This window comes from Lynx canadensis, chromosome A2, assembly GCF_007474595.2.
Source record: "Lynx canadensis isolate LIC74 chromosome A2, mLynCan4.pri.v2, whole genome shotgun sequence".
Classification (NCBI taxonomy): Eukaryota; Metazoa; Chordata; class Mammalia; order Carnivora; family Felidae; genus Lynx; species Lynx canadensis.
The window spans coordinates 125,028,093-125,055,532 of NC_044304.2; the positions used below are offsets into that span (position 1 = coordinate 125,028,093).

The 27,440-nt window shown below is 41.7% G+C and overlaps 1 protein-coding gene across 2 annotated transcripts in view; it reads left to right on the forward strand.

The window, feature by feature from the left end:
* The window catches only part of NPSR1 (neuropeptide S receptor 1), a 151,938-nt gene extending 142,923 nt beyond the window's left edge, over window positions 1–9,015 (forward strand). For both annotated transcript variants that reach the window (XM_030295296.1, XM_030295304.1), the window contains 2 exons: window positions 7,857–8,037; window positions 8,925–9,015. In XM_030295296.1, coding sequence (XP_030151156.1) covers window positions 7,857–8,037; window positions 8,925–9,015 — 272 coding nt within the window. The remainder of the gene's footprint in view (window positions 1–7,856; window positions 8,038–8,924) is intronic.
* The last annotated feature ends 18,425 nt before the right edge of the window (window positions 9,016–27,440 follow it).

Sequence of the window (27,440 nt, forward strand, 5' to 3'; positions counted from 1 at the left end):
ATTTTAGACCTGAGGACACCTTCAGATTGAAAGTGAGGGGATGGAGAACTATTTATCATGCTACTGGAAGTCAAAAGAAAGCTGGAGTAGCCATACTCATATCAGAAAAACTAGACTTTGAATAAAAGGCTGTAACAAGACATGAAGAAGGGCATTATATAACAATTACAGGGTCTATCCATCAGGAAGAGCTAACAATTATAAATGTTTATGTGCCGAATATGGGAACCCCCAAATATATAAAACAATTACTCACAAACATAAGCAACCTTATTGATAAGAATGTGGTAATTGCAGGGGACTTTAACACTCCACTTACAGAAATGGATAGATCATCTACACACATGGTCAATAAAGAAACAAGGGCCCTGAATGATACATTGGATCAGATGGACTTGACAGATATATTTAGAACTCTGCATCCCAAAGCAACAGAATATACTTTCTTCTCGAGTGCACATGGAACATTCTCCAAGATAGATCATATACTGGGTCACAAAACAGCCCTTCATAAGTATACAAGAACTGAAATCATACCATGCATACTTTCAGACCACAATGCTATGAAGCTTGAAATCAAGCACAGGAAAAAGTCTGGAAAACCTCCAAAAGCATGAAGGTTAAAGAACACCCTACTAAAGAATGAGTGGGTCAACCAGGCAATTAGAGAAGAAATTTAAAAATATATGGAAGCAAACGAAAATGAAAATACAACAATGAAAATGCTTTGGGATGCAGCAAAGGCAGTCCTGAGAGGAAAATACATTGCAATCGAGGCCTATCTCAAGAAACAAGAAAAATCCCAAATACAAAATCTAACAGCACACCTAAAGGAAATAAAAACAGAACAGCAAAGGCAGCCTAAACCCAGCAGAAGAAGAGAAATAATAAAGATCAGAGCAGAAATAAACAATATAGAATCTAAAAAAACTGTAGAGCAGATCAATGAAACCAAGAGTTGGTTTTTTGAAAAAATAAACAAAATTGACAAACCTCTAGCCAGGCTTCTCAAAAAGAAAAGGGAGATGACCCAAATAGATAAAATCATGAATGAAAATGGAATTATTACAACCAATCTCTCATAGATACAAGCAATTATCAGGGAATACTATGAAAAACTATATGCCAACAAACTGGACAACCTGGAAGAAATGGACAAATTCCTAAACACCCACACACTTCCAAAACTCAATCAGGAGGAAATAGAAAGCTTGAACAGATCCATAACCAGCGAAGAAATTGAATCAATTATCAAAAATCTCCCAACAAATAAGAATCCAGGACCAGATGGCTTCCCAGGGGAGTTCTACCAGACGTTTAAAGCAGAGATAATACCTATCCGTCTCAAGCTATTCCAAAAAATAGAAAGGGAAGTAAAACTTCCAGACTCATTCTATGAAGCCAGTATTACTTTGATTCCTAAACCAGACAGAGACCCAGTAAAAAAAGAGAACTACAGGCCAATATCCCTGATGAATATGGATGCAAAAATTCTCAATAAGATACTAGCAAATCGAAATCAACAGCATATAAAAAGAATTATTCACCATGATCAAGTGGGATTCATTCCTGGGATGCAGGGCTGGTTCAACATTCCCAAACCAATCAACGTGATACATCACATTAATAAAAAGAAAAGATAAGAACCATATGATCCTGTCAATCGATGCAGAAAAGGCCTTTGACAAAATTCAGCAACGTTTCTTAATAAAAACCCTCGAGAAAGTCGGGATAGAAGGAACATACTTAAAGATCATAAAAGCCATTTATGAAAAGCCCACAGCTAACATCATCCTCAATGGGGAAAAACTGAAAGCTTTTTCCCTGAGTTCAGGAACACGACAGGATGTCCACTCTCACCACTGTTGTTTAACATAGTGTTGGAAGTTCTAGCATCAGCAATCAGACAACAAAAGGAAATCAAAGGCATCAAAATTGGCAAAGATGAAGGTAAGCTTTCACTTTTTGCAGATGACATGATATTATACATGGAAAATCTGATAGGCTCCACCAAAAATCTGCTAGAACTGATACATGAATTTAGCAAAGTTGCAGGATACAAAATCAATGTACAGAAATCAGTTGCATTCTTATACACTAACAATGAAGCAACAGAAAGACAAATAAAGAAACTGATCCCATTCACAATTGCACCAAGAACCATAAAATACCTAGGGATAAATCTAACCAAAGATGTAAAAGATCTGTATGCTGAAAACTATAGAAAGCTTATGAAGGAAATTGAAGAAGATATAAAGAAATGGAAAAACATTTCGTGCTCATGGATTGGAAGAATAAATATTGTCAAAATGTCAATACTACACAAAGCTATCTACACATTCAATGCAATCCCAATCAAAATTGCACCAGCATTCTTCTCAAAGCTAGAACAAGCAATCCTAAAATTCATATGGAACCACAAAAGGCCCCAAATAGCTGAAGTAATTTTGAAGAAGAAGACCAAAGCAGGAGGCATCACAATCCCAGACTTTAGCCTCTACTACAAAGCTGTCATCATCAAGACAGCATGGTATTGGCACAAAAACAGACACATAGACCAATGGAATAGAATAGAAACCCCAGAACTAGACCCACAAACATATGGCCAACTAATCTTTGACAAAGCAGGAAAGAACATCCGGTGGAAAAAAGACAGTCTCTTTAACAAATGGTGCTGGGAGAACTAGACAGCAACATGCAGAAGATTGAAACTAGACCACTTTCTAACACCATTCACAAAAATAAACTCAAAATGGGTAAAGGACCTGAATGTGAGACAGGAAACCATCAAAACCCTAGAGGAGAAAGCAGGAAAAGATCTCTCTGACCTCAGTTGTAACAATTTCTTACTTGACACATCCCCAAAGGCAAGGGAATTAAAAGCAAAAATGAACTACTGGGACCTTATGAATATAAAAAGCTTCTGCACAGCAAAGGAAACAATGAACAAAACTAAAAGGCAAAAACGGAATGGGAAAAGATATTTGCAAATGACATATTGGACAAAGGGCTAGTATCCAAAATCTATAAAGAGCTCACCAAACTCCACACCCGAAAAACAAATAACCCAGTGAAGAAATGGGCAGAAAACATGAATAGACACTTCTCTAAAGAAGACACCCAGATGGCCAACAGGCACATGAAAAGATGCTCAACGTCGCTCTTCATCAGGGAAATACAAATCAAAACCACACTCAGATATCACCTCACGCCAGTCAGAGTGGCCAAAATGAACAGATCAGGAGACTATAGATTCTGGAGAGGATGTGGAGAAACGGGAACCCTCTTGCACTGTTGGTGGGAATGCAAACTGGTGCAGCCACTCTGGAAAACAGTGTGGAGGTTCCTCAGAAAATTAAAAATAGACCTACCCTATGACCCAGCAGTAGCACTGCTAGGAATTTACCCAAGGGATACAGCAGTACTGATGCACAGGGGCACCTGTACCCCAATGTTTATAGCAGCACTCTCAACAATAGCCAAATTATGGAAAGAGCCTAAATGTCCATCAACTGATGAGTGGATAAAGAAATTGTGGTTTATATACACAATGGAGTACTACGTGGCAATGAGAAAGAATGAAATATGGCCCTTTGTAGCAACGTGGATGGAACTGGAGAGTGTGATGCTAAGTGAAATAAGCCATACAGAGAAAGACAGATACCATATGGTTTCACTCTTATGTGGATCCTGAAAAACTTAACAGAAACCCATGGGGGAGGGGAAGAAAAAAAAAAGGTTAGAGTGGGAGAGAGCCAAAGCATAAGAGACTCTTAAAAACTGATAACAAACTGAGGGTTGATGGGGGGTGGGAGGGAGGGGAGGGTGGGTGATGGGTATTGAGGAGGGCACCTGTTGGGATAAGCACTGGGTGTTGTATGGAAACCAATTTGACAGTAAATTTCATATATTGAAAAAAAAAAAAAAGAACTCCCTCACCCTTTCACCTTCACATTTTTCCACCTATCTGCCTCTGTACGATGTGCTCTTTTCTCCTATTACTGTGGATAAACCAACACTGCTTCTTTCTAAGCCCAAAATGATGGCTGGAGCCGTGCATCCCATTCCTTGCTGCCTCCTCAAGAATTTTGCCTCTCTGGGTATCTTTCCTCCATGACAGGCCTCCCCTCACCTGGATCATGTGCACGTAAATGCTGTGCAGTAGCTCCCTCAGTGAGCTCTTCAGAATAGACCTGCTTCACCACTCTCTCTCCTAGTACAACTCCTCCACAGTTTACCTCTCATTCTCTGGAGTCTGTTTCTATCTCTCTTCTGTCCTGTTACTCCTGAAACCACCCTCACCAAGGTCACCAAAACCTCCAAAATGCCCAGTGTCGATTCTCAATCTTCATCTTGACTTGTAAGCAACATGTGATCAGGGTCTCCTTCTTAGAACACCTCCTTTGCTTAGAAATCATACTTATGATTTCTACCTGAGATCTTGATTTGCATTTCCAATAAATTCATCATATCTCAGCACGTCCAAAGTCTTGGCATGTTCTTCTCCTCCTCCAGAGTAACTCTTCCCCCCATTTGTCCCCATTTCAGTAAATGACACCATCTTTCACCCGGTGTCTGCATCAAAAACCTAAGGGCCATCTGTCTGTCATTATTCTATTTCTCTGACATCCTGCATAACTAGCACATCAGCAAAGCCTGGAGGCTCTACATCCAAGATAGTTCTCAAACCCAATCATCCTTCGCTATCTATACAATTCCTGGCAAAGCCTCCACGAATTTCTGCCTGTAACATCAGAACTGGTCTTGTCTTATTCCTTTTTTGCAAAACAGCCAATGTGATCTTTCAAGATTGTAAACCAGGTATCATCACAATCCTGCAAACCCACCTCTGGCTTCCCATTACATCGGAATAAAACCCCACGTTTTTACCATGTGTGATCTATCGCTCAGCCAGGTCTCCAGCCTCATTCCCAGGGCTCTCCCTCTTGCTCGTTCTCTCCAACTTCTGTTGGTCTTCTTGCTATTTCTTTACAATGTCAACTTGTTTGCACCTTAGGGACCTTGTGTTGTTTCCACCACCTGAGAGACTCTGCCCCCAGATGGTTGCCTGGCTCCCCCCTCACATCATTTTGTTTACCAACGGTGCTACCTCTTCATCCAGTCCTCCAGCACGAGTTGTAAACAGCCCCCCTCGTCATTATTCTGCGGTATTTTTCTGCCTATTCCCACTTCTACCTGACATTATATCTATTAATCTGCATTTTGTGTATCCCCTACTGGCTTCAATCCATGAGAGCAATGACCTTTGCTTTGTGTTCCTTATATTATTATCACCAAAGCCTTAAATAAGATCCCACATACACTAGGTGCTTCATTAATATTTGCTGGGAACAAATGGATTAGGATATGCAGGAAGAAAAAGGATTCTTTTTATTTGGCTCAAATACTACCCTCCCTGCCCTCTTGCAGCTCCAGGAGCTCTGAGAAAGCATACCTCTTGTGGAAGCTGCGTGTCAGCTCACCAAAACGGTCCATATCTCACCTTTCTGAGACACAATTGCAAAATGCCAAACAGACCACACGCAGTGTGACACAGCCAGTAGAATAAAGGCACAAAACAGCATTGCAGGCCGACCTGGGGATAAAGCATATATAACCACGGGGGCTCAGAATCCTTTCCCAACAGCTTACAAAGTAGATCAAAGATTCTCTTGTCTTCCCAGACAATCAGAAACACAGATATACCTCCCATGGATGTTGAGTCAGGAAATATATGTCATACATGTGTGCCAGAGCCAACATAATTATTTGTAATCAGGAACCATATGCCCAGGCCCTGGGGGTCCTTTAGTCAGAGAGCAGAGATGCCCACAAGAGGGGCAGCCCATGTTAACAGCCCAGTCAGACCAAAGCAGCCCTTCCTAAAACACATGTTTTGTAAGGCCCTTTTACCTGAAATGAAATGTATAATTAATACCACTTACCCAACATAAGTCTTCAAAGATCAATATTTAATAATACAAAGGAGGACTAGAAAGAAAATAATTTATAATAAAACCATGCAGATTTCAATATGTAAATACTTAGGCACAGCTACCCTAGGAGAATAATGAAGTAGTCAGTTAGATGTATTAACAGCTACAAAGGAAAATCAGTACAGGTGTGTTTTCATGAAGGCATGAAAATAAAGCAGTATTGCTGTCAGGGACCTGATTTTCTGAGCAGGTAAACAAATCCTGCTCAAGTTCCAAATTACAGAAAGTAATCTTTCCTCCCTTTGCAAGAGAATTGCATTTCTGGAAAATTCACTATTTAGTACAAATATTTGTGTTCATATATAAAATAGAGTTAGGTTTCCAGAGTTCTGGAAATTATAAACAGAGTGCTCTGCTACATAAATCAAAGGCTGTATGGGACCTGGGTCCCGCAGGAGGACTAGTATCCCTGGGCACCCCAGACCCCTTACCCCCTCAACACACACAAATCCATAAGCATGCACATTTTCAAAATGCTCCCAAGAGGACTTTTGCCCCTCCATGCCCCAGAACCACTGTTCTAGGTCAATGCTAAGCTCAACCACCAGCACCCAGAAGGCTCAGTGGTCTTTGTGTTTCAATTGCTCCTCTTTAATACCTTGCCAAGGTCTGGGGAAACAAACACATGTCAGTTGAACAGTTTCAGAAGAAAGTTGGCCCCTGCAAGCAGATGGGGAAGGAAGCCTGACTTCTCTGAGGAAAGTCCTATGGGTGAGAAAGCGGGGAGAAGGAGGGTGGAGAGGGTGTGACAAGAAAGCAGAAGAGCACATCTCGGTGTTTAGTCAGCCTAAGAGTGTTTACCTCTGTGCATGTGGGGATTGGTTCAGTTCTCCAGAGAATGATGAGAGAGACATATATGTAAAGAGAACTGTTAGAAATTGGCTTAGGATCTGCAGAGCCAGGAGAGCCCATGGTGTAGTTCCAGTCCGAGTCTGAGTGTGAAGGCAGGAGAACAATGTCCCAGCTAGAAGATAGTCAAGCAGACAGCACAATTCATCTCTCAGTCAGCTTTTTGTTCTATTCAAGCCTTCTGTGATTGAATGGGGCCCACTCACATCGAAGAGGACAATCTCTTTTTCTTAGTTTACCCATTCAAATGTTCATCTCATCCAGGAACACCCAGCAATAGTGTTTCCCAAAATATCTGGGCACCCCCTGACCCAGTCAAGGTGACACATGAAGTTAACCATCATACTCTGGATCTCTGTTTACCACTCATTTCCTCTGAGGATGTTGAGACAAACAGAATCAGGGGCTCACACGCACCGACTGACTGGGAGAGGGGTAGAGAGCAGCTGTTTTCTGGAGTGGCTGACTTAGAAATGGAAAAGAAAATTAAGAACATTGTGATGAGGCCAGACGTTGCTCTGAAAACATTAGGCACCACAACTCTCCCCTGCCGCACACTAAAACCAGAAATCACTATCTGGTTAATATGCTTCCTGTTCTTCTGGTTTTTTTTTTTTTTTTTAATAGAATCTCCAAAGAGTTTTGCTGGTTTTCCTTCCACATGATACAGGATAAGAGGCTGAGGCCATGCCAAGCCATTCCCAACCTTTCCATGAAGACTGACAACAATGGTCAAATCAAACACTCCCTTTACAGACAGAGAAGATCCAAGAAATTCCCTCAACTTTAACAATGTATCTGTGGGATGTGTATACATGCATGTGTACATGTGCGTGTGTGTGTGTGTGTGTGAGGAAACATGACATTAATGTGAACACACACAACTGTCCTAAATATTTCTGAGAGATCCCGGGGGCTAAAGAGCCTCCTATTTGGAGCTCCAGTTGAGGGCGCCACTGAAAGGCCCCTGGTTGTGATCTGCTATGGCACTAATGGCTCTCTTCTCCCCAGCCTTCATCTGCTGTTGGAGTCCATACTTCCTCTTCGACATGTTGGACAATTTCAGTCTCCTTCCAGACACCGAAGAGCGCTTCTACGCCTCTGTGATCATTCAGAACCTGCCGGCTTTGAATAGTGCCATCAACCCACTTATCTATTGTGTCTTCAGCAGCTCCATCTGTTTTCCCTATGGGTAAGGGTCACTACTGCCCGGGCCAGCGCAGATGGCCATTGCACTAGGACACTGACATGTGTCTTCTCTTTCAGTGCCTCCTGACAGGTATAGATGAGATGCTTCAGGGTCAGAAAGGTCTCGCTAGTGTGACAAATTCAAACCCAGGCCTGGGCCATTGTCCATGCTCTTTCTCCTATAACCGTATCACCTCCTGTAGCAACCATCTTAATCGGGTCACACATAGAAGAGCTTTCTTTTGTCCAAAGTTTCTCTACACTAATTTCTCTACAGTCAATACAATGCTGTGGTGATAGCAGGATCCAAAACCTTATTATCATTTTACAGATAAACAAATGAAGGCCCATGACCTTAAGTGACACTATTGAGGTTAACTGAAAAATTAGTAGCAAAGCTGAAATTAGATCCCTCCCACAACTACTCAGCCATCTTGCTGTTTTTCAGCTGTTTTAATGCATGGGCTACAGAGAATAGGTAGAGATATCCATAGGAGATAAAATAATAAAGTGGTTTAAGGCTTGGGTTTGATGTCAGTGGCCACAGTTCAAATCCTGCCATTGCTGATCCATGGCTACGGATAATAGATGTGGATAAGCTCAATAACCTTGAGCAAGTTATTTAACTTCCATAAAACTCAGTATCTTCGCCTATAAAATGGGACTAGAAGCAGTGCCTACCTTTCGACCAGTGATGTCTCTGTACACTGGGCTCTGGTGCTGACCAGTGGGAAGACTGGGAGTGGGAAGGAAAGAGGGATATTACACGCAAAGTGCTTAGTCCAGTGTTTAGTCATCAATACATCCTCCATAACTATTATGGTTTAACTCCCTTACTTCTCTTTTCATCAGGTCAAATTATTTTCCCTCTCTGATTTATTCTTTCTCTAGGCAGCAAACATCACGGGATTCCAGAATTACATTCCGGGAGAGAACCGCGAGGCACGAGATGCAGGTTCTATCCAAGCCAGAATTTATCTAGACTCTGGGACAGTAGTATGGCCACTCTGAGCCCCATCAGCAGTGCCGGGTCCGTCTCTACCTTGGGCACGTGCATGGAACTTCTCCATTCTGCTCCTTTGCACAAAGCAAACATCCCAATGAGTGTGTACCTCCTACGTCAGCAAGTATTGGCTAATGTGAAGTTACCAGCTGTTCATGTCAGCCAGGAAAGATGCTCCCTCCTCCCCATGACTCCCAGCCCTCCTTCCCACTGGTCAGCACCAGAACCCAATGAACAGAGACATCTCTGGCCCAGGATCAAGCTTGGGCAAGCAGAGGGGACTAAAGAAGCATACTTGTGCTACGAGAGTCTTCTAATTACAACTTCGGATGTAAATAAAAGACTTCTTAAAGCTTAGATTGTCCCCCCATCTTTGGATTGGCTGTTTAGTAGTTGTAGCCCAGAAGATATCTGTCCTCAAAATGCCAACAAATTCATTTCCAGGCATGGGTACTTTGTGTCTCCTCTGCAGATAGCCTTGGTTTGTAGTTGGGTGTGTTGGCAGGAATCAACCTCACAGTACTGTTGTATGAACAAATGATTTGTCAAAAGAACCCAATGCTGGCCCTCCAGAGGAAAGTTATAATCGAAGGGTGCTTTCACTGATGGGGAGAAAAAAACAACACTAAAAAATCATGGGCCCCAGATTTCCAGTCTCTGAGAGTTGGGACCTGGGTCTCACATATCTGAGGCTCTCTGAAGGCCCCTCCCTTTGCATTCAACATTTGGGCCACTCTGGGCTCTGTTCCTCATGTCGCAGGGACACTTCTTTCCCTTCCATGAACCCTCTCTCGTTAGCTGGGAGCTGAATTCCTGTGGCTTTTCTAGGCGCGGTCCCAGAAGCTCTATCATTTTTGCATATCATAGCCATTGTCTATCTAACACCTCGGCCAGAAAGTGCTGGTGGGGTTTATTTTGACAAGTCTGGAGTTTGGTATTTATAAGCATAATCCAAGTGAAATATGACTAAATGTTTTCTAGTCAATTTTTGCCATCAGATTTTTTCGTAAGTGGAAATGGCATAATTTAATTTGATTATATATACACCCCACCCACGGCTGTGGAATGTGCGTGAACTCCTTATTTTTAGCCTCACATACATTCTTGACATTAAAATCTCCTTGGCAAAATCCTCCTTCCCAGAATTATTCTGAGCTTAAGTCTTTTTTTTTTCTTGGCCTACTGCTAGTGGAGTCATTAAAATGTGCAGTATATTTTAATAGCACTCCATTCCTCATTATGGTGTCAGCCCAGCAACTGCATGTTTAAGGTCACAGTGGCATTTTTCCCGCAAACTCTCTTATCAATTCTGCCTGACCTTAGGGAAAGTATCTCCTTGGGCAGAAATCAGACTCTTCAGTCACTATCTCTCTGAGAATAATTCTCTGAATTGAGTAGCCTGAATAATCTAGTTTATGTCTACACAATGGTTTTGAAGACTGCCTCCCCTTCTGTCCAATCAGCTAAATGTGAGCAACCCTGAACACTTTGAGCGGCTGAGAAGTACTTTTCAACATTTCATTCTCAATCAAGATGTGCCACAAAAGAAAAGACCCACAGAATTGTTGCTAAAATCGCTGCCTGCATGGAAGCCAATTAACAGAGCAAAATCTGGCAGGTGTCCGGGATGGCAAAATAGGAGGCCTGGGTTCTCCTGACAGACGCTTTCAATCTCTGTCAAGTCCTGGTCTGCAAAAGATATTAGATGTCTACCTCATCTATCAGTGGAGTCTGACAGTGAAGGAGAGAGTAGAGTGAGGGGCTGTGTGCTCTTTAGAAACTGGGAATGTGATTTTGTAGTTGTTGTAATGCGGTGTATCTCATTCCCTGAGAAGACTGGACATCAGTAAGATAATGATACATGTTGCTGCAGGATAAGCTGCCTTTATTTATTTTTTTAATGTTTTATTTTATTTCTGAGAGAGAGAGAGAGAGGAGAGAGAGAAAGAGCATGAGCAGGGGCTGGGCAGAGAGAGGGAGAGAGAGAATCCCAAGCAGGCTCTGAGCTGTCAGCACAGAGTCTGATGCAGGGCTCAAACCCATGAAACATGAGATCATGCCCTGAGTCAAAGTCAGAAGCTTAACTGACTGAGCCACCCAAGTGCCCCTGGAAGATGAAAATGAAATGAAACTTGCTTTATACTGCTTTATATTGATTGGTGTGGATTCTGGAATCCTCATCTCCATGTTATCTGCTAGGTTCAGGGAAATACAATTTAAACATGAGAACATTGGTAATTTACTAGTCTTATGACCTCAGACAAATCATTTAATGTCTTTGGGTATCAACTGCCTCAATCTGCAAGATGGAAACAGAATAAGGCTGGAGCAGAGGATCTTATACGTTCTCTATAGATACAGTTCTGAGACTGAAATGGTTTAAATTGTACCCAGAGAGTCAGACTTTTTGCAATCCTTTACCCATGGGCCTGGTGACTTGGTGACTCAGCACTGAGTCATTTGCCCTTTAGAAGGTGTAACTTCACTATCTATCACTATGATATCAGAGAAACATCATTTCCTAATCGAGAAATACAGTTTGAGCTCCTGGAGGAAAAGACAGCTTTGGTGATGTGATGTGACTGTCGGTAGCTTTGGATGCCCAAATGGGGCCAGAGAAGTCAACAAGGTGCTTTATAAAATAAAGATGCTCACTTCTTACACTGAGAGGAGGTCTGTGGTTACATTATCACATAGCTCCAGGCCCAGGTGAAAATCTAGGATAAGAAGAGTAGGTGTGCTCAATGTATTTAGCCATGCTATAGAAATAAGTGTCTCCACTTTACTGAACTAAATTAAACATGAATGGTAAAAACTTCTCTGCTTTCAGGGTTTGTGTGAAGCATAATTTAATTGAAGTTTAATCTTGCCAAGCAACATCTCTCACCATTTTTCCTCCAGAAAGTAAGTGGCAACACCTTTTTAATGGCTTTAACTTGAAATTAATCATGAGAAAAAAAGCATCCCTTTTAAAGCAAACAAACGCGCAGCATAAACTGTCTTCCTCACTTCAACAACTTTATACACACATATGCAGAAATGACTTTGCTTTTTTCCTTCTGCATGCACGGTGTGGAAAGGGGCCACAAGGAAACAGGAAAACAAAGATAGTCTCAGCAGGAGATAGAGTTATTCTGTACTTCTAGAATCATCTTAGGTGAGATACAGACCTGGTGGCAACTGCAGTTCTTTTGTCATCCTCTGAATATACCTCATTTTATATGCAGATCTGCTTGTGTTCCCTACAGCTTTTCAATTGCATTTGATTAAAAAGAGATAGCCCTGTTTGGCAACAACCTCCTTGCTTTTGGAATCGTGAGGAACCCATGCCTCATTGCTCCGCAATTGCATTTTTAAAATGCATTATCCACAACAGTGGATTAACTGGGCTGGTCCAGTTAACATTTTAGAAGTGCAATTCTGTGCTTATAGAATGTTAAAGTGGAGGGAGGCTTGGCTGTCTAGTCTCATGGTTTTCAAACTGCTCAGGGATCCTTTAAGAGGTTCACAGGAGGTGTGACTCGGTATTACCATTTGTACACACAACAATAACATATGTCCAGAGAGAACTAAATGTAGTTAAATTGGTTAAAGGTCCTTGAATTACCTGGAATGAGAGAGAGTAGAATGTACAGTACATTAGACATTGATACACCCAGAATGCATGCTGTGATTTCAAGAATGCATGTTGTAAAATAATAGAAATGAAGAGGTGTAAAATTTCTAAGCCAAAAAAGAAGAAAAACTGAATGACAAAATCTCTTAAGCAGTCTGAAAGAAGGCAAGAAAAGAGAGAAACAGGAACATGAAGAGCTGGGACAAATAGAAAGCACATAGGAGGATGGTGAGGATTTTTTATGCAAATATATCAGTAATTGTAATAAAGGTAAGCAGATAAAATACTCCAATTAATAATCCAAGACTGTCAGGCTGGATGTTTTTAAAAAAAGAAAACAAAACAACACGCAGAAAGTTTGAAAGTAAAAGAATGGACCAAGGCATTCCAGGCACCCGGTACCAACAGAAAGCTGGTGAGACTATGTTAACAAAGACTAAATAAACTTTAAGGCATAAAGCATTTATAGAGTTAAACAGGGACACTTCAAATGATAAATGTTTTAATTCAACAGGGTGGTATTTTAATTCCAAATTTCTGTGCATCTAACAACATGGCTTCAAATATATATTTTGCAAAGCTGTCAAAATACAAAATAAATAGGCCAATATATAGCCTCATGGGGAATTTTATCACGCTTAATTCCAGTTATTGAAGCAGAAATTAGAAATGATCTGGATAATTTGAACAACGTCAGTAACACATGAAGCACGTTACCCTAACACCCCAGAATAAACAGTCTTCTAAAGCACATGTGAAGCAGTTATAAAAGTTGACCCCGTGCCAGGCCATAAAACAAGCTTCAAAACCTTTGGAAGACTGAGCTCATACAGTCAAAGAGTTTCTCTGATCACGATGCAATTATGCTAGAACAATAAGTAGAAAATTGCCATATGTTTGGAAATTAGGAAACATACTCCTCAATAACTTATGGTCAAAGAAGAAAGTATATGGAAATTAGAAAACAATTGTACTAAGTGATAATGAAATTATATATCAAATGTGTGGGATACAGATAAAATAATGCTTAAAGAAAAGAGGAAAAATCTAAAGTCAATGAACAAATTATCTGTCTCATGCAGTTAGAAAAAAATCACCAAAATAGCACCCCCCCCAAACCTAAGGAAATAATAGAGTAGGAGTAAAATTAAGGAAATAGAAAATAAATGTAATTTAAAAGATTCAACAAAGAGAAATTTCTGCTCATTGAAAAAATAATAAAACAAACTCAGGTAAGATTAGTCAAGGGGGAGAAAAAGAGAACTCATAAATAAGCAATATCATTTTTTTTAAAGGATATCACTGTAGGTCCTGGAGCCAATAAAGAGATGATGAAAGCATATTATGATTAAACTCATGCCAAAAAAATTGAAAATATGCATGAATGGGACAACTTACCATAATGGACATAAGAAGAAACAGATAATCTGAGTAGTATCATAACTACTAAATAAAGAATATGCTTTCATTGGTGAGTTCTGCCACCATTTAAGTACAAAGCAACTCCCAATTTTACAGACTCTTCAGAAGACTAGAAAAGGGGTGAGTTTTAAAATTATTTTTGAAACTAAAAATACTTAATTCCAAAATCCTACAAAGATTACAAAAAGGAAAATTACAAGCCACCTTTTGTCATGAAAATAAATACAAAAACTTGAAATAAGATATTAATAAACCAAATCCAGAAAAAATATAAAAAGAGTAACACTTGTGACCAAACTGCATTCATTCCAGGAATGCAAAGTTGGCTTAACATTAGAAAATCACTCAATAACTCGCTACATTAATAGATTAAATGATTTATAATAAAGGTAGAGAAGATATTTGATAAAATTATTTGACATCCAGGCACAATAAAAAAATCTCACAGACTTGAGATAAAAAGAAATTCCTAACTAACTCTAAACGTTACATACCAAAAAATCTAATGATGAAACTTTAAAGGTGTTCCCTTTAAATTAAAGAATGAGTTAACATGGCTAAAATTAACAACACAGGAAACAACAGATGTTCACGGGGATGCAGAGAAAGGAGAACCCTCTTACACTGTTGGTGAGAATGAAAACTGGTGCAATCACTCTGGAGAACAGTATGGAGGTTCCTCAGAAAGTTAAAAATAGACTGACCCTATGACCCAGCAATTTAACTACTAGGTATTTACTCAAAAGTATATAAAAATACTGATTCAAAAGGGCACATGCACCCCAATGTTTATAGCAGCATTATCAACAATAGCCAAATTATGGAGCGAGCCCAAATGTCCATTGACTCATGATGGATAAAGATGTAGTGTGTGTGTGTGTGTGTGTGTGTGTGTGTGTATGTATGTACAAATGTACATATATATATATATATATATATATATATATACACATACACACACACAATGGAATATTATTCAGCTGTAAAAAATAATGAAATCTTGCCGTTTGCAACAACATGGATGGAGCTAGACTATATTAGGCTAAGCTAAATAAGTCAGAGAAAGACAAATACCATATGATTCCATTCATGTGGAATTTAGGAAACAAAATCAATGAACATAGGAGAAGGAGAAAAAAAAGAGAGGGAAACAAACCCCAAGAGACTCTTAACTATAGAGAACAAAGTGAGGGCTGATGGAGGGGAGGTGGGTGGGAAATGGGCTACATGGGTGATGGGTATTAAGGAGGGCACTTGTTGTGTTGAGCACTGGGTGTTATATGTAAGTGATGAATCACTAAATTCTACTCCTGAAAGAATGAGTTAACAACGCTAGCGTCATCATTTCTACATTTCAACATTGTACTGAGATCCTAGCCAATGCTACGAAGCAAGCAAAATAAGATAAAAGGTATAAGCATTGATAATGAGTAATAAAAACCAATATTATTGCTATAAATATATAGTGGAAGATTCAAAATAATATGTGGATAAATTATTAAAATTAATCATAAGTTTTAGTAAGGTAGCAGGATACAAAATCAATACACAAAAATCTGTATCATTTTCACATAATAGCAACAAATAGAAAATTAAACTTTTAAATTATTATCTATTATAGCCTTAAAAGATGAGGTTTCCAGGAACAAATTTATAAAATGTATATAAGTCTCTATGGAGAAATCATAATATTATTGAGAGATATAATATGTAGAAATAAAATGTAGAAATAAATATATAATGATTACTGTTTGGAAGACTGAACATCATAAAATTATTCTTCTCCATTGATGTATAATATGAATACAATGGCAATCAAAGTTTCAACAGGAATTTTGTAAAACTTGACAAGATAACTCTAAAAATTTATATAGAAATGCTTAGTCAAGACACTAAGCAGAAAAAAAAATGGAAAAACTTGATGAACCAGGTACCAAACCTTATCATAAAGCCATAATAATAATAATAATAAAAAAAAACGTTGTGGTATTGTCTTCAGAGTAGACAAATTAGCAAATGGAACAGAGAAAGAATCGAGAAGATGCTCACATTTGGAAAACTTGATTTATTTCAGAGTAGCATTGCAGAGGGATGGAGAAAGGATACTCTTTCAGATACATCATACTAGCACAGCTGGGCGTTAACATGGGGAAAAATTAAAATGAAAACCTAGTGAATTATATGCAAAATTGGTTCGAGGTGGATTATGGATCTAACTGTAAAGACAAAACAACCTTAAGGAAATAATGTAGGACAATGGCTTTAAGATCTCTGAATAGGGAAGTAGCTCTTAAACAAAAAACAAAAACTATAGTTTGTCAAGGAAAATAGCGATAAGTTTGATTAAATTTAGAAACTCGGTTCACCAAAAGCCATCATAGAAAGGGTCAAGAGAACCTTAGAATGGGAGATGATGTTTGTAACACATAAAACTGAGCAAGATCTAGTATTTAGAATATATAAAAGCTCATGCAAATCAGTAAGAAAAGACAATAGAAGAGAGACAAATGGGCAATACTTGACTTCTGAAAAGAGGTGATCCAAGTGGCTGGTAAACATGTATAATTCAATACCATCAAAAGTCAGGAGAAAGTGAATTAAACCACAATGAGAAAATAATATGCATCCGCTGGACTGGCAAAAATTGAAAACGTTGACAGATATCGAGCCCTGGTGAGGTCATGGAGCATCAGAAATTGTCATTCTGTTTTGGTGGGTGAATAATTAATACAACTATTCTGGAAAATTATGTGCCTTTAACTAGTAAAATTAAGGATGCATATACCCCATGACCTTGAGATTCCATTCCTGAGTGCACATACCACAGAACAGTGTAATTATGTGCACCATGATACAAATGAAAGGATTGATTTCATTGATTTTAAGAACCTCAATTGGAGACAAAACAAATGTCCACCAATGGTAGAAGAAACAGATTATGCTGGATCTCATACAATGGGATACTTTACAGCAACAAAAATGAAAAAAAAAAAAACCACAGCTGCTTACCACAATATGAAAAAATATTTTTAAAAATAACATAAAAGATAAAGAAGATAGATACCAAAAGATACTATGTATAATTTGATTCGTGTAAAATTCAAAAACAGTCCAAATTAAACTGCCCTGTTTGGGGAAGCACACATAGGTGATACAAATTCTAAGGCAAAGCAAGAAAATTACTTTTTATAAAAGCCAAGGCCAGGACACCTTTGTAGGGGAGAGAGGAAGAACTCTCTTTGAGAGGGGGGCATGCAGAAGAGGGATGGACAGGCTATATTTCTTGCTCTGGGTGGCAGTTACATGCTCTAATTACTCATTAACCTGTATATTTATGTCCTGTGCACTTTTATGAATGTGCATTATATTTCACAGTACACAGAATTTCTAAAACTGTATTTCAAAAAGGCTTTTGGAACAATTATTCTGGACACAGTGCGGAGAGAGGAGCCAGACTGGCAACAGGGAGGTGATCAGTTGTGTCTCATTTCCATATAAGAAACAGCAGAGATGGCTGAAAGATCCTTCTGGGTTCCTTCTCTGCATTCAGAGCCAACATGTATCATTAGCATCAAGTAATAGGGATATTGGATGCCAACATTTTTCAAAATCTGCAGAGACATCTTGGCTCCTTCACAGAGCCTTGGGAGTCAGTTCAGCAGAAATCAATATTCATCTTCTGTTCTCTTCTTGTCTGTCTGGGGGTCTGGAGTACTTAAGCTCTTCCCATATCCTTCCATATCCTTTCCCAAAGTCTCCCTCTCCTCCTTGTCCCCATCCTTCCTGCCCTTCTTCATCCCGCAGGGCAGAGCAGATACACAATACACCGGCTAAGATGTTACCCAGAGCTCAGCTGAATGCAGCATTCCTTGAGAGATTTACATGTAAACTGGGAACACTGAAGATGGTGATGTCCTAACCCCAAAGAACTAATCACCAAAGGTAGGCACTTTAGGCCTGCAGTAGGTAGCTGGGAGAAATATTTGGGGCCAAAATCTTATAACTCACACATCCCCATAACTACCTGACTGGCTTTAAGGAGGCTGATCAAATGGTCCCAAACCTACCTCACAGAAGTTAAAAAATAAAAAATAAACAAGTACAGATTGCTAGATCTCCAGCCCCAGAGATTTTGCCTCACTGGGTTCTGGGCAGTGAGGAGATCTGTATGAATACCAAGCAACTCAGGTGGTTATGGTGTAGCAAGTCTGTGCAGCCCTTCAATGGGCCAGGATTTAGAAGCCTAAATTTCTCATGGCCGAAGTGTGCAGGCTCCCTTTGCTTCTCTGCATCCAGTTGCTCTGGGACCCACCTGAGGACAAACGTGTTCTCCTAAGAGTCCAACTTTCTCAGCTTGCAACTCTCGGTATATCTGTTAGATAAACCCAAGACAGCTCAATTTCTTCTTCTTTCTACTCTGGGTTAAATGCATTTTTCCCCAAGAAGACAGACTTAATCTAAAATAGTTCTGCATCCATGTAGATACCCAAAAGAGAATCAAGTGGATAAGTATGGCCGTGTATTTATATGATGCCTGGACACAAGGAAGGATGCTTCCAAAGAGGAGTCTGGGGAGCTCTAACAGCATGTGGGTGTGATATCACATCAAAGCCCTCTAGAGCAGGCTTTCTTACACTTTTTTTTTTCCTCAGGACCCCTTTATGCTTGTTTATGTGGATTATACTCATTGATATTTACTGCATTAAAAATTAAAAGTGAGAAAATGTTCAATATTTATGGATTCATTTACAAGTAACAATAATAAGCTCATTACATATTAACCTAAATATCTTTTATATGGAAAGCAACTATATCTCCCCCCAAAATAATTAGTGAGAAGGGTGACATTGTTTTAACTTTTGCAAATCTCTTTAAGTTTGGCTTAACAGAAGACAGCTGGATTTTCATATCTTCTACATTCAATCTGTTGCAATATGTTGTTTTGATGGAAATATATAAAGAAAATCAGGCTTCACACAAATATGTAGTTAGGGGGAAAAAGAGTATTTTAATCTGCTTCTGCACTCAATCTGTTGTGCTATTACATGCCATGTAACCTCTGGAAAATTCTGCCATACCCATAAGAGAATGAAAATGAAGAGGGCAAATAGCATGCTGGTGCTGCTGTGAAAATAGTTTTGACCTCACACATCACCCCCTGAAAAGTTCTCAAGGACATGGCCCTCCAGCCTCCAGCTTCTCGACCACCCTTTGAGGACTGCTGCCTGAAAGAAAAACAGTGTTGATTTGCTTGCCAAGAGCATTGCTATTACCACTGTCTTGGGTGCAAATCAGATGCAGGGTGGGGGTGAGGGGGGTAGGGTAAGGGACCGTGTGCATCTGTTTGCAAAGCTGGTTAAAGCATAATCACAGGCAGTTCTGATTCAGGCCCCCAGACAACACCTCAGGAGATGATTCAGCCTGTCTCTGCTGGGGCTGGGCTCCTAGTCCTACCCATACGAGCCCTTAGTGCATGTCCAGGACTGGGGACAAGTGATTGCTTAGACTGAGGAACACAATGGCCGATATTCCCCTCAAAAGCTAGGGATTCTGAGTGTCAGCAACAAATAGCACTCCTTGTTGGCTCAAAGGTGCTTGCTGAGTGAGGCTGACCCAGAACTGTAGCTGCCCAGTCCGGCAACTCTGGTCCCCTTCACTGTTCTGTGTTTATACCAGCTTTTACCACCTTCCGATATACTATGCAATGTACTTATTAGTTACGGTTATTGTTTATTAGCTGCAGATCCCATGAGATAAGGATCTTTTCTGTTTCATTCACTGTTGTATCCCCAGGACCAGAATGGTGCCTGAAATAGAGCAGGTGCCGATACATATTAGTCTTATGAATGAAGTGGTAAGATTTACACATGGAAGAGCAGAGGAGAACCTCAGCTTCCTACAAGGAACCTGCACCCAGGAGAAGGGGAACGCTGAGCCGAGCATGCCCAGTTTCTTCTTCCCAGATTTGTGACACAGATTAGGCCATTCCTTTTTCCTTGAGTGATTGAAGGGCAAACAAATAAAAGTTGGGACTGTGACATCTCCACGTGAAAGGAAACGTCAGGAATAGAGAAACATCCACTGTGACTTTCCTCAACTATTTGTTCTCAATCCGTCTGTGCTTAATTATTACGCTGTGGTCAGCCAGAGGGTGGCAATACTCAGAGAAGGAGATTGGACGTTCCTTCGAGACCTCTCTGCTCCTCCTTTGTCAGGCACGCCCCTGGTGCCATCCACTGCATGTAGGCCCTTTATCTCCATACTGCTTTTCAGCTCCAATCCCACCCTTCAGGTCCACCTTCCATTTGGGGCTGGGACTCTGCAAACCACATTTCCCAGACTCCCTTGGCAGTTGGCTCTGTTAGGTAGGGTGTGACAAAGGGACATGGGCAGGAAACTGGAGGGGAGAACACAACTGGGGAGAATGGGGGGCTTCCTTTCTGTCTGAAGCACCAGCCTCACCATCTCCTCAGAGTTATTAGCAATATCCAGGCTGTGCCTCTCCTGAGTTGAATGGAGCCTGGACCCTAGCATCTGTGCTGGGGGCCCAACCTCCTAGGATGACTTCTCCTCTTTCCTTTTGTTCCCACAGTCTCGGGGATGGTAGCAGCTTCCTGTCGTTATTCATATCTCTGCTACTCTTCCTTTTTGCTCTTTCTACCCTCCCACACCTGTGCAACCAATTCCCTGCATTGAGTCCCCTCTATCTGAAATGCCTGTGGTGGCTCCTCTTGCCTGACTGCATGGCCCCAACTGGTACAGCTCCTTTGTAGATCCTGCTGGGACCACTGGTGAACAAGTTAGAACTGATCCCCAGAGGGCTCTCATGTGGGTCAGAAAATCTTCATTAATTAAATTTACTACACTGCTGGAAATTCATTCCGCATTCCATTTCTCTTTTCTAGTTATGTCTTTCCACATGTTCTCCATACATCCAAGTTCACCCAAAACAGTCCAGGTTCATGCCCGTTGTTGCAACTGAACTCTCAATAGAGCCTCCTGTCTCTCTCAAAACTATCCTAGTTTGGGTGATAAATTACATGGTCACTCTAAATACAGACCATTATATGCTCTGCAATAAAATCAAATGATGTTAAGATACTCCAGCAATAAAATACCAATTACAACATGCTCCAAATTTGAATATCAACCCCTTCTCATCATGAATTTTCTAGGAAGGAATTAAAGTTCAATGATTAAGTTAAAGTCCAAAGATATTAAAATCCAAAGGATTTAAAGTCCAAAATCATATTCTCTTCCCTGTGTGATTTAAGGTTCAAAGAAAATTAAAATCTAAATCTCCTCCCAATTTGTTATTCAACTCCTACGTTCTATTTCTCAGTGTTCCAAGGCCATGCACCAAATGTTGGAGTTGAGAGGCCCAAAAATAGCCTCTCTCTTCCCCATGAGAGCTTTGAGCAGATTATAAAACAAAACAAAGGATGACAGAAGGTAGAATAAAACACCCTTATTACAAATAAATATGGCTTGTACCTACAGGCAAGAGAAGCTGCTAATAATGAATTCTAGAATGAGACTTCATACAGCTCCTGCTCATCACTATCTGCAGCCCTTCTCTGAGGCACGTGGCACTATACATTTCTCAGCCTCTCTTAGAGGTAACTCTGCTCGTGAGTTTTGCCCAGTGGAAAAGTCACGCACACCCTCCTGGCATGATCCATAAACACTTGCTGTGAATTTTCCTTCTCATGTTTCCCTTCCCACCCCGATCTGCAGGGGACTCTGCAGGGCTTAGAAAAGGGAGCAGCTACTAAATTTCCAAAAGTTGTTTCCTGCAGCACTTAGGTTACCCCCTCTCTGATCTACCCATTCAGTTCCGGGAAGTGCTGACCCAGGATGGGTTTTCCTACAGCATGGAGTTAGCTTGCTTCAGTGAGACAGAGAAGCAGAAAAAACTTTCTGCACCCTGTGGACAGCCCAAGCCCAAGAGAAGGAGAGTGGGGCTGAGCTGAGTGTGCTCAGTACAGTTTTCTCAGGTTCAAACCAATCAGATTAAGACCACCTGGCAGGAGGGGGCCTCTTTCCAGAAGCTAAGATCATTATACCTTCTTGTGGAAGGAAATATCTGCCCATCAAAAATGTGTTTTCTTTTTGTACACCTCTTGTTTTCATCACTGACATCTTTCCTTTGCTCCCCATCCAGATTCTATTGTCTCTTTCCTAAGACACACACTTCCACCCCAGCCTCCTTAACAGGTGTGAAAAAGAGGGCAATTGCCTTTGCTTCTCTCTGGTGATTGGCCCATGGAAGCCCAGCCAAATTGTCCTCTGGGCAAAGATGGAGTAAAATTAAAGGGAAAATAATGCTTCTTGACCACCCACCTCCCTACCTGCTCTAGATTCCAGAATCCACAAAGGGTCATGTTCAGCAGACATAACAGGAGATTCTTGGCACATTTTAAAAAAGAATGGTAGCATTTACTTACAAATCACCAGGCTGTTTCTGAGGGAAATTTGTGCTCTCAGCCACCCCCAGAGTCCACCTTCCTGGGAACCACCTTTCTTATGCCTTTACTTGAAATGGAAATAGAAAAGCCCAGATCTTCACCATAGCAAGAATATATGCTGGGATTGGCCCACTTAAGTGTACTTGCCATGCCCACAGTCCCTTCTGAGGGACACTGTCCTGCACAGCAATTAATGCTTAGGCCAAGATTTGGCTTAGTACCATGTGACCTAACACCTCCTAGCCAAAGCAGATTAGACAAGGAAGACCTCCAATCCATGGGGGCTCACCTACAGACTGATCCACCAACTATGGCCAAGAGACTGAGCCATTTAGTGGGAATTGAAACCCAAAGTTCATGGTATAAGATTCAAACAAGGGAGGTCACAATGGACCATCTCAAACCCATAAAACAATAGGACCCAGCAGTAAGCAGAGGAAATGGACTGATAGAGAAAGGACAATGATATAGTTGTGCAGAGAAATGCAAACAGAGACAGGAGAGGGGAGAGAGAGGGGGGGAAATGGAGAGAGAGAGAAAGGGAGAGAGAGAACACAGTTTGGAGGAACCCATCCACAGAGATATCTTGGATCCTGACAGTTGTTCAATTCCTTCCATGTCTATCCTTATAATAACTTCCCTTTTCCTTGACCTGACTTGAGAGCATCACTGTGTCTTATCTGACTAGAAGAATTCATTTCCATAATTGTGTTATCAAACTGTGATGAGTGATTCCCTAGAAAACTATGCTCATATGAGCTTCTTCCTCTTCCTACCTACCTGTCAGATGCCTTGAGCTATAAACTTTGGGAAGAGGCTGTGAATAAATAATAGAGAGCTTGGCAAGATTGGTACTTTGTGAAGAAAGAATAAGACAGGTGAATTTTTATGGCATTCTTTAGGTTTCTGCAAGGTTTGGGGATTAGGGTAAAAGAAAAGTCACCCACAGAAAATCCATGCCACACTGAAGACTTCTCCAGGTCACATGAAGAAATAAGGAAGGTTTCTTCAAGGACATCATCGGGCTGGTAAAAAATTAGTTGACTTTCCCTTACTTCTAATAAAGAGAGAACTAAATCATGTCCTCACTGTCATCTTTCAACCCAAGACAGATACTGATCCTTTCCTGCTGTGGGATGTTGAGGCCTGGATGAAACCCTTCCAAGCTAAGGTAAAGAGGCTTTGTGTACAAAAGCCCACAGATGTGAGCTTCGGTAACGTGGAACCCAGAACCTGGATCCGTTATCAAGACCAACAAGTGTCCCCAAGAAAGAGGGCAGTTGTCCTGACAGAGCTGCAAGGGCCAAGAGGCTTAGTGGCCAGTTTCCAAAGCAGGGTGAATGGGAGGAGGGAAGGGTGAAAGAGTTTAGCTCCAACCCATGCCCCGGAGGGAATAACAGAGTGGCAAGTGGGAAGATGGGCGGATGTGGATCCCCACATGAGACAGGAGATCCTGGCACTTGACAACTCACAGTGCATCTTCTGTCCTCATCTTCAGGAATCGCTTGGGGCTATTTGGGGCTACTAGGCCAGATCGGCACGTTCATCCAAAGAATGTAGGTCTATGGGGCGCCTGGGTGGCTCAGTCAGTTAAGCGGCCGACTTCGGCTCAGGTCATGATCTCGCGGTCCATGAGTTCGAGCCCCGCGTCGGGTGCTCAGAGCCTGGAGCCTGTATTGGATTCTGTGTCTCCCTCTCTCTGACCCTTCCCCGTTCATGCTCTGTTTCTCTCTGTCTCAAAAATAAATAAACATTAAAAAAATTTTTTTCAAAGAATGTAGGTCTGTGGACAATACTCACTTGCCAGTACTATTTCAGGTCCTACTGGAGAAACACATCCAAGTCCCTGTGACCACACCTGTTATAGCTATAGACGAGTGGCATCTTTCTTCCTGGAGATTTCCCATATATTACCTAAAGAGCAATAATGATGATTGATTTTGATCTGGAAATAAGAAAAGGGTCACTGGGGACATTAATAGAACTTCTTTCAGAAGCAATATCTTTTAAGAAATTCTAGGGGCACCTGGGTGGCTCAGTTGGTTAAGTGTCTGATCTGACTTTGGCTCAGGTCATGACCTCGTGGCCAGTGGGTTCTAACCCCACGTCGGGCTCTGTGCTGACATCTCAGAGCCTGGGGCCTGCATCAGATTCTGTCTCCATCTCTCTCTCTGCCCCTTCCCCCCTTTCCCTCTCTCTCTCTCTCTCTCTCAAATATAAATAAAACATTAAAAAAATAAAAAAAATAAAAAAAATAAATTCTAAAACAAATGGCTCCCCCTGCTCAATGTTCTCCTTATGGCATAGTGTTCCCAGCCTGGGTTCCAGGATAAATCCAAAACAGTCTTACATCCAATAAGAGAGTTCATTTATGAAAAGGAGACACTCTGAGATCTGTGGAATAAACTAATGAGGCATGTCTACCCCAAATGCAGAAAGTTCAGCCAGTTTTACTAAAAAATTTCCAATCTTTAAAATGTATAACTTAGGAAGCTATAACATATTGAATTATCTTAATCCTCACCAAAACAAAGAAGTTAGTGAGGAAATTGAATGCAATGAAGCTAAGACTGACAATTCAACTAGCCAAACAGCCAAATAATCTGGTGTACATACTAGAATGTTATTAAATAAACCCCTGGTTAGTTTCCTTTATTTAAAAATTTTTTTTCAACGTTTATTTATTTATTTTTTTGGGGACAGAGAGAGACAGAGCATGAACGGGGGAGGGGCAGAGAGAGAGGGAGACACAGAATCAGAATCAGGCTCCAGGCTCCGAGCCATCAGCCCAGAACCCGACGCGGGGCTTGAACTCACGGACCCCGAGATCGTGACCTGGCTGAAGTCGGACGCTTAACCGACTGCGCCACCCAGGCGCCCCAGTTTCCTTTATTAAAGAGCGAGGAGTGAGCAGGAGAAAGATTTCAGAAGCCCAGGGGGTAAGCCAGGAGTGAAAGTGAGAGGGAGTCTGGAACCCCTTAGCATCCTCTACTAGAGAGCAGCTACCCCTGCAGCACCCAGGACAGCACCCCACATGTACTCCCTGGCCTATCCATCTCTGTCTCCTCCCTCAGCCTGACCTAAGTAGCTCTGACCCTGATGGGGAGAAACCAGACTGGAAATTTCAGTCTCCCTGACCACTGAGAGTTGAGGGAGTAACCCCAAAAGTCAAGGAAAGGAAACGAGGTCTGAACATACAGCCAGCCATACTTGGCACCCAGCATACACCCTCACAGGGCCGGCCACTGGGCACAGCAGCAGCTCACTTGTGCAGCAGAGGGGTTGGCAGAGGGGGAGCCTGCTCTTGGAGTAAGAGAGAGAAAGCATTTGCACTAATGCAGAGCTGCGTGTGCAAGCTGGGTGTGCAAATGTGGCCCAGTAAGGCATGTCTTGTTCTTCAGAGGAGAGAGGCATCGTGGAGTATTGTAGTCACTCGTGTCTGTCCCCTGAGCCAGCCTCCATGGACTCCAGTTTAAACTCATCAGGGTTGCTTGTCCCCCTCTGTCAACATATGGCACAGAGGTGCCTCCGGCGCTAAAATCACCAAGGCCTAGATGCAAGGGGCCAGAACAAGGAGGGCCCTGTGTGCAATACCACGTCTGCTCAAAGGCAGCAGTGGCTCTGGGTGGGGTTGAGACAAACCTCCTCTGAGGAACTGGGAAGACAGCGCACGAACAATTCGAACAATTCACTCTAGCTGGCATTTACGGCAGGGTTCCGTGACAACGAGTCCCCATGATGAGCATGGAAGAAGACTGTCTGTCTTGCCACCCCGCAAGACGGGGCTGAACACAAGGCAGGAGCAGACAGATCTGTGGCTGGGTGACGCCCTCTGGCAACTGTAGGGGAGAAAGTGGCCTTCGTTACCAGGTGAAGGCAAAAATCAGGCAAATGGACTGGACAATACAACAATTCAAGTAAAACAATTAAATAATTCAAGGGGAGAAAGTACAGGCCCAGTCATTCACAGTGCTTGAAAGTCATTCTTCTAAAATGTAAATTTGGTGACATCAGATCCTGTTTAAAATCACTGCCTTTTCTCCATTCCAGCACACCCTGCCTCGACTCAGACCATAATTAACTAGTTCTTGGTTAATTGCAGTAGCCTAATGGACAACAGCCGTACCCTGCCCCCTCCTCACAGGCTGCCTTTGGGGACACGCTGTGAACCTTTCTTAGGGAGTGGAACTGGCAGGGTGTGGTGCATTCGTTGGCAGGCAACAGAAAGCAACATCTTTCTGAACCTGAGCTCCTGATTTGTTCCAAGTGCTGTACTGGGTGCTTTCTTAGGCTTCATTTCATTTAATTTCATTGTCGCATCCTCCAGTGAGGCAAATGTCAGTATCTGCATTTTACAGACAAGGAAAGTAAGACTCAGAAAATGTACACAAAATGGCAAAGCCACCTAGCCATCAGTGGGGTATAGATTTTGAGCCTGGGCTTCCCGACATCCTGTCTCAGGAGTGTGGGCCAGCAATAGCATTCCCCTGCCCTCCCCGCGCTCCACCTGCTTCTGGCTCCTCAAAGCCAAAAAGTGCAACACTAATTGATCATGCCCCCAACATGTCTTCTCCGATCTGCTGTGTCCTATGAGCTAACCAACCCTCACCATCACCTTCTGTCCTGCCTGTGCACTCTCTTTCATCCCTCTCCCCCACCAGCCCTCCAGGACCCTAGAGTTTACTACGGCTCCATACGCCTTTTCCTGGGAAGAGATGAATAGACCCGTGTTCCTGTCCCACAGTATTTCTGAGGAAGGAGGTGGGGCCCGGGCAGGGACTGTGTGAACAATGGCTGTTATGATAGGACTTTCAGGATGGGGTGCAGCGTGGCTCCCTCACAATGCCTTGCATTCTGCCTCTTAATCATCCCCTGGCCTATCTGGCTGGTTCCGGCCA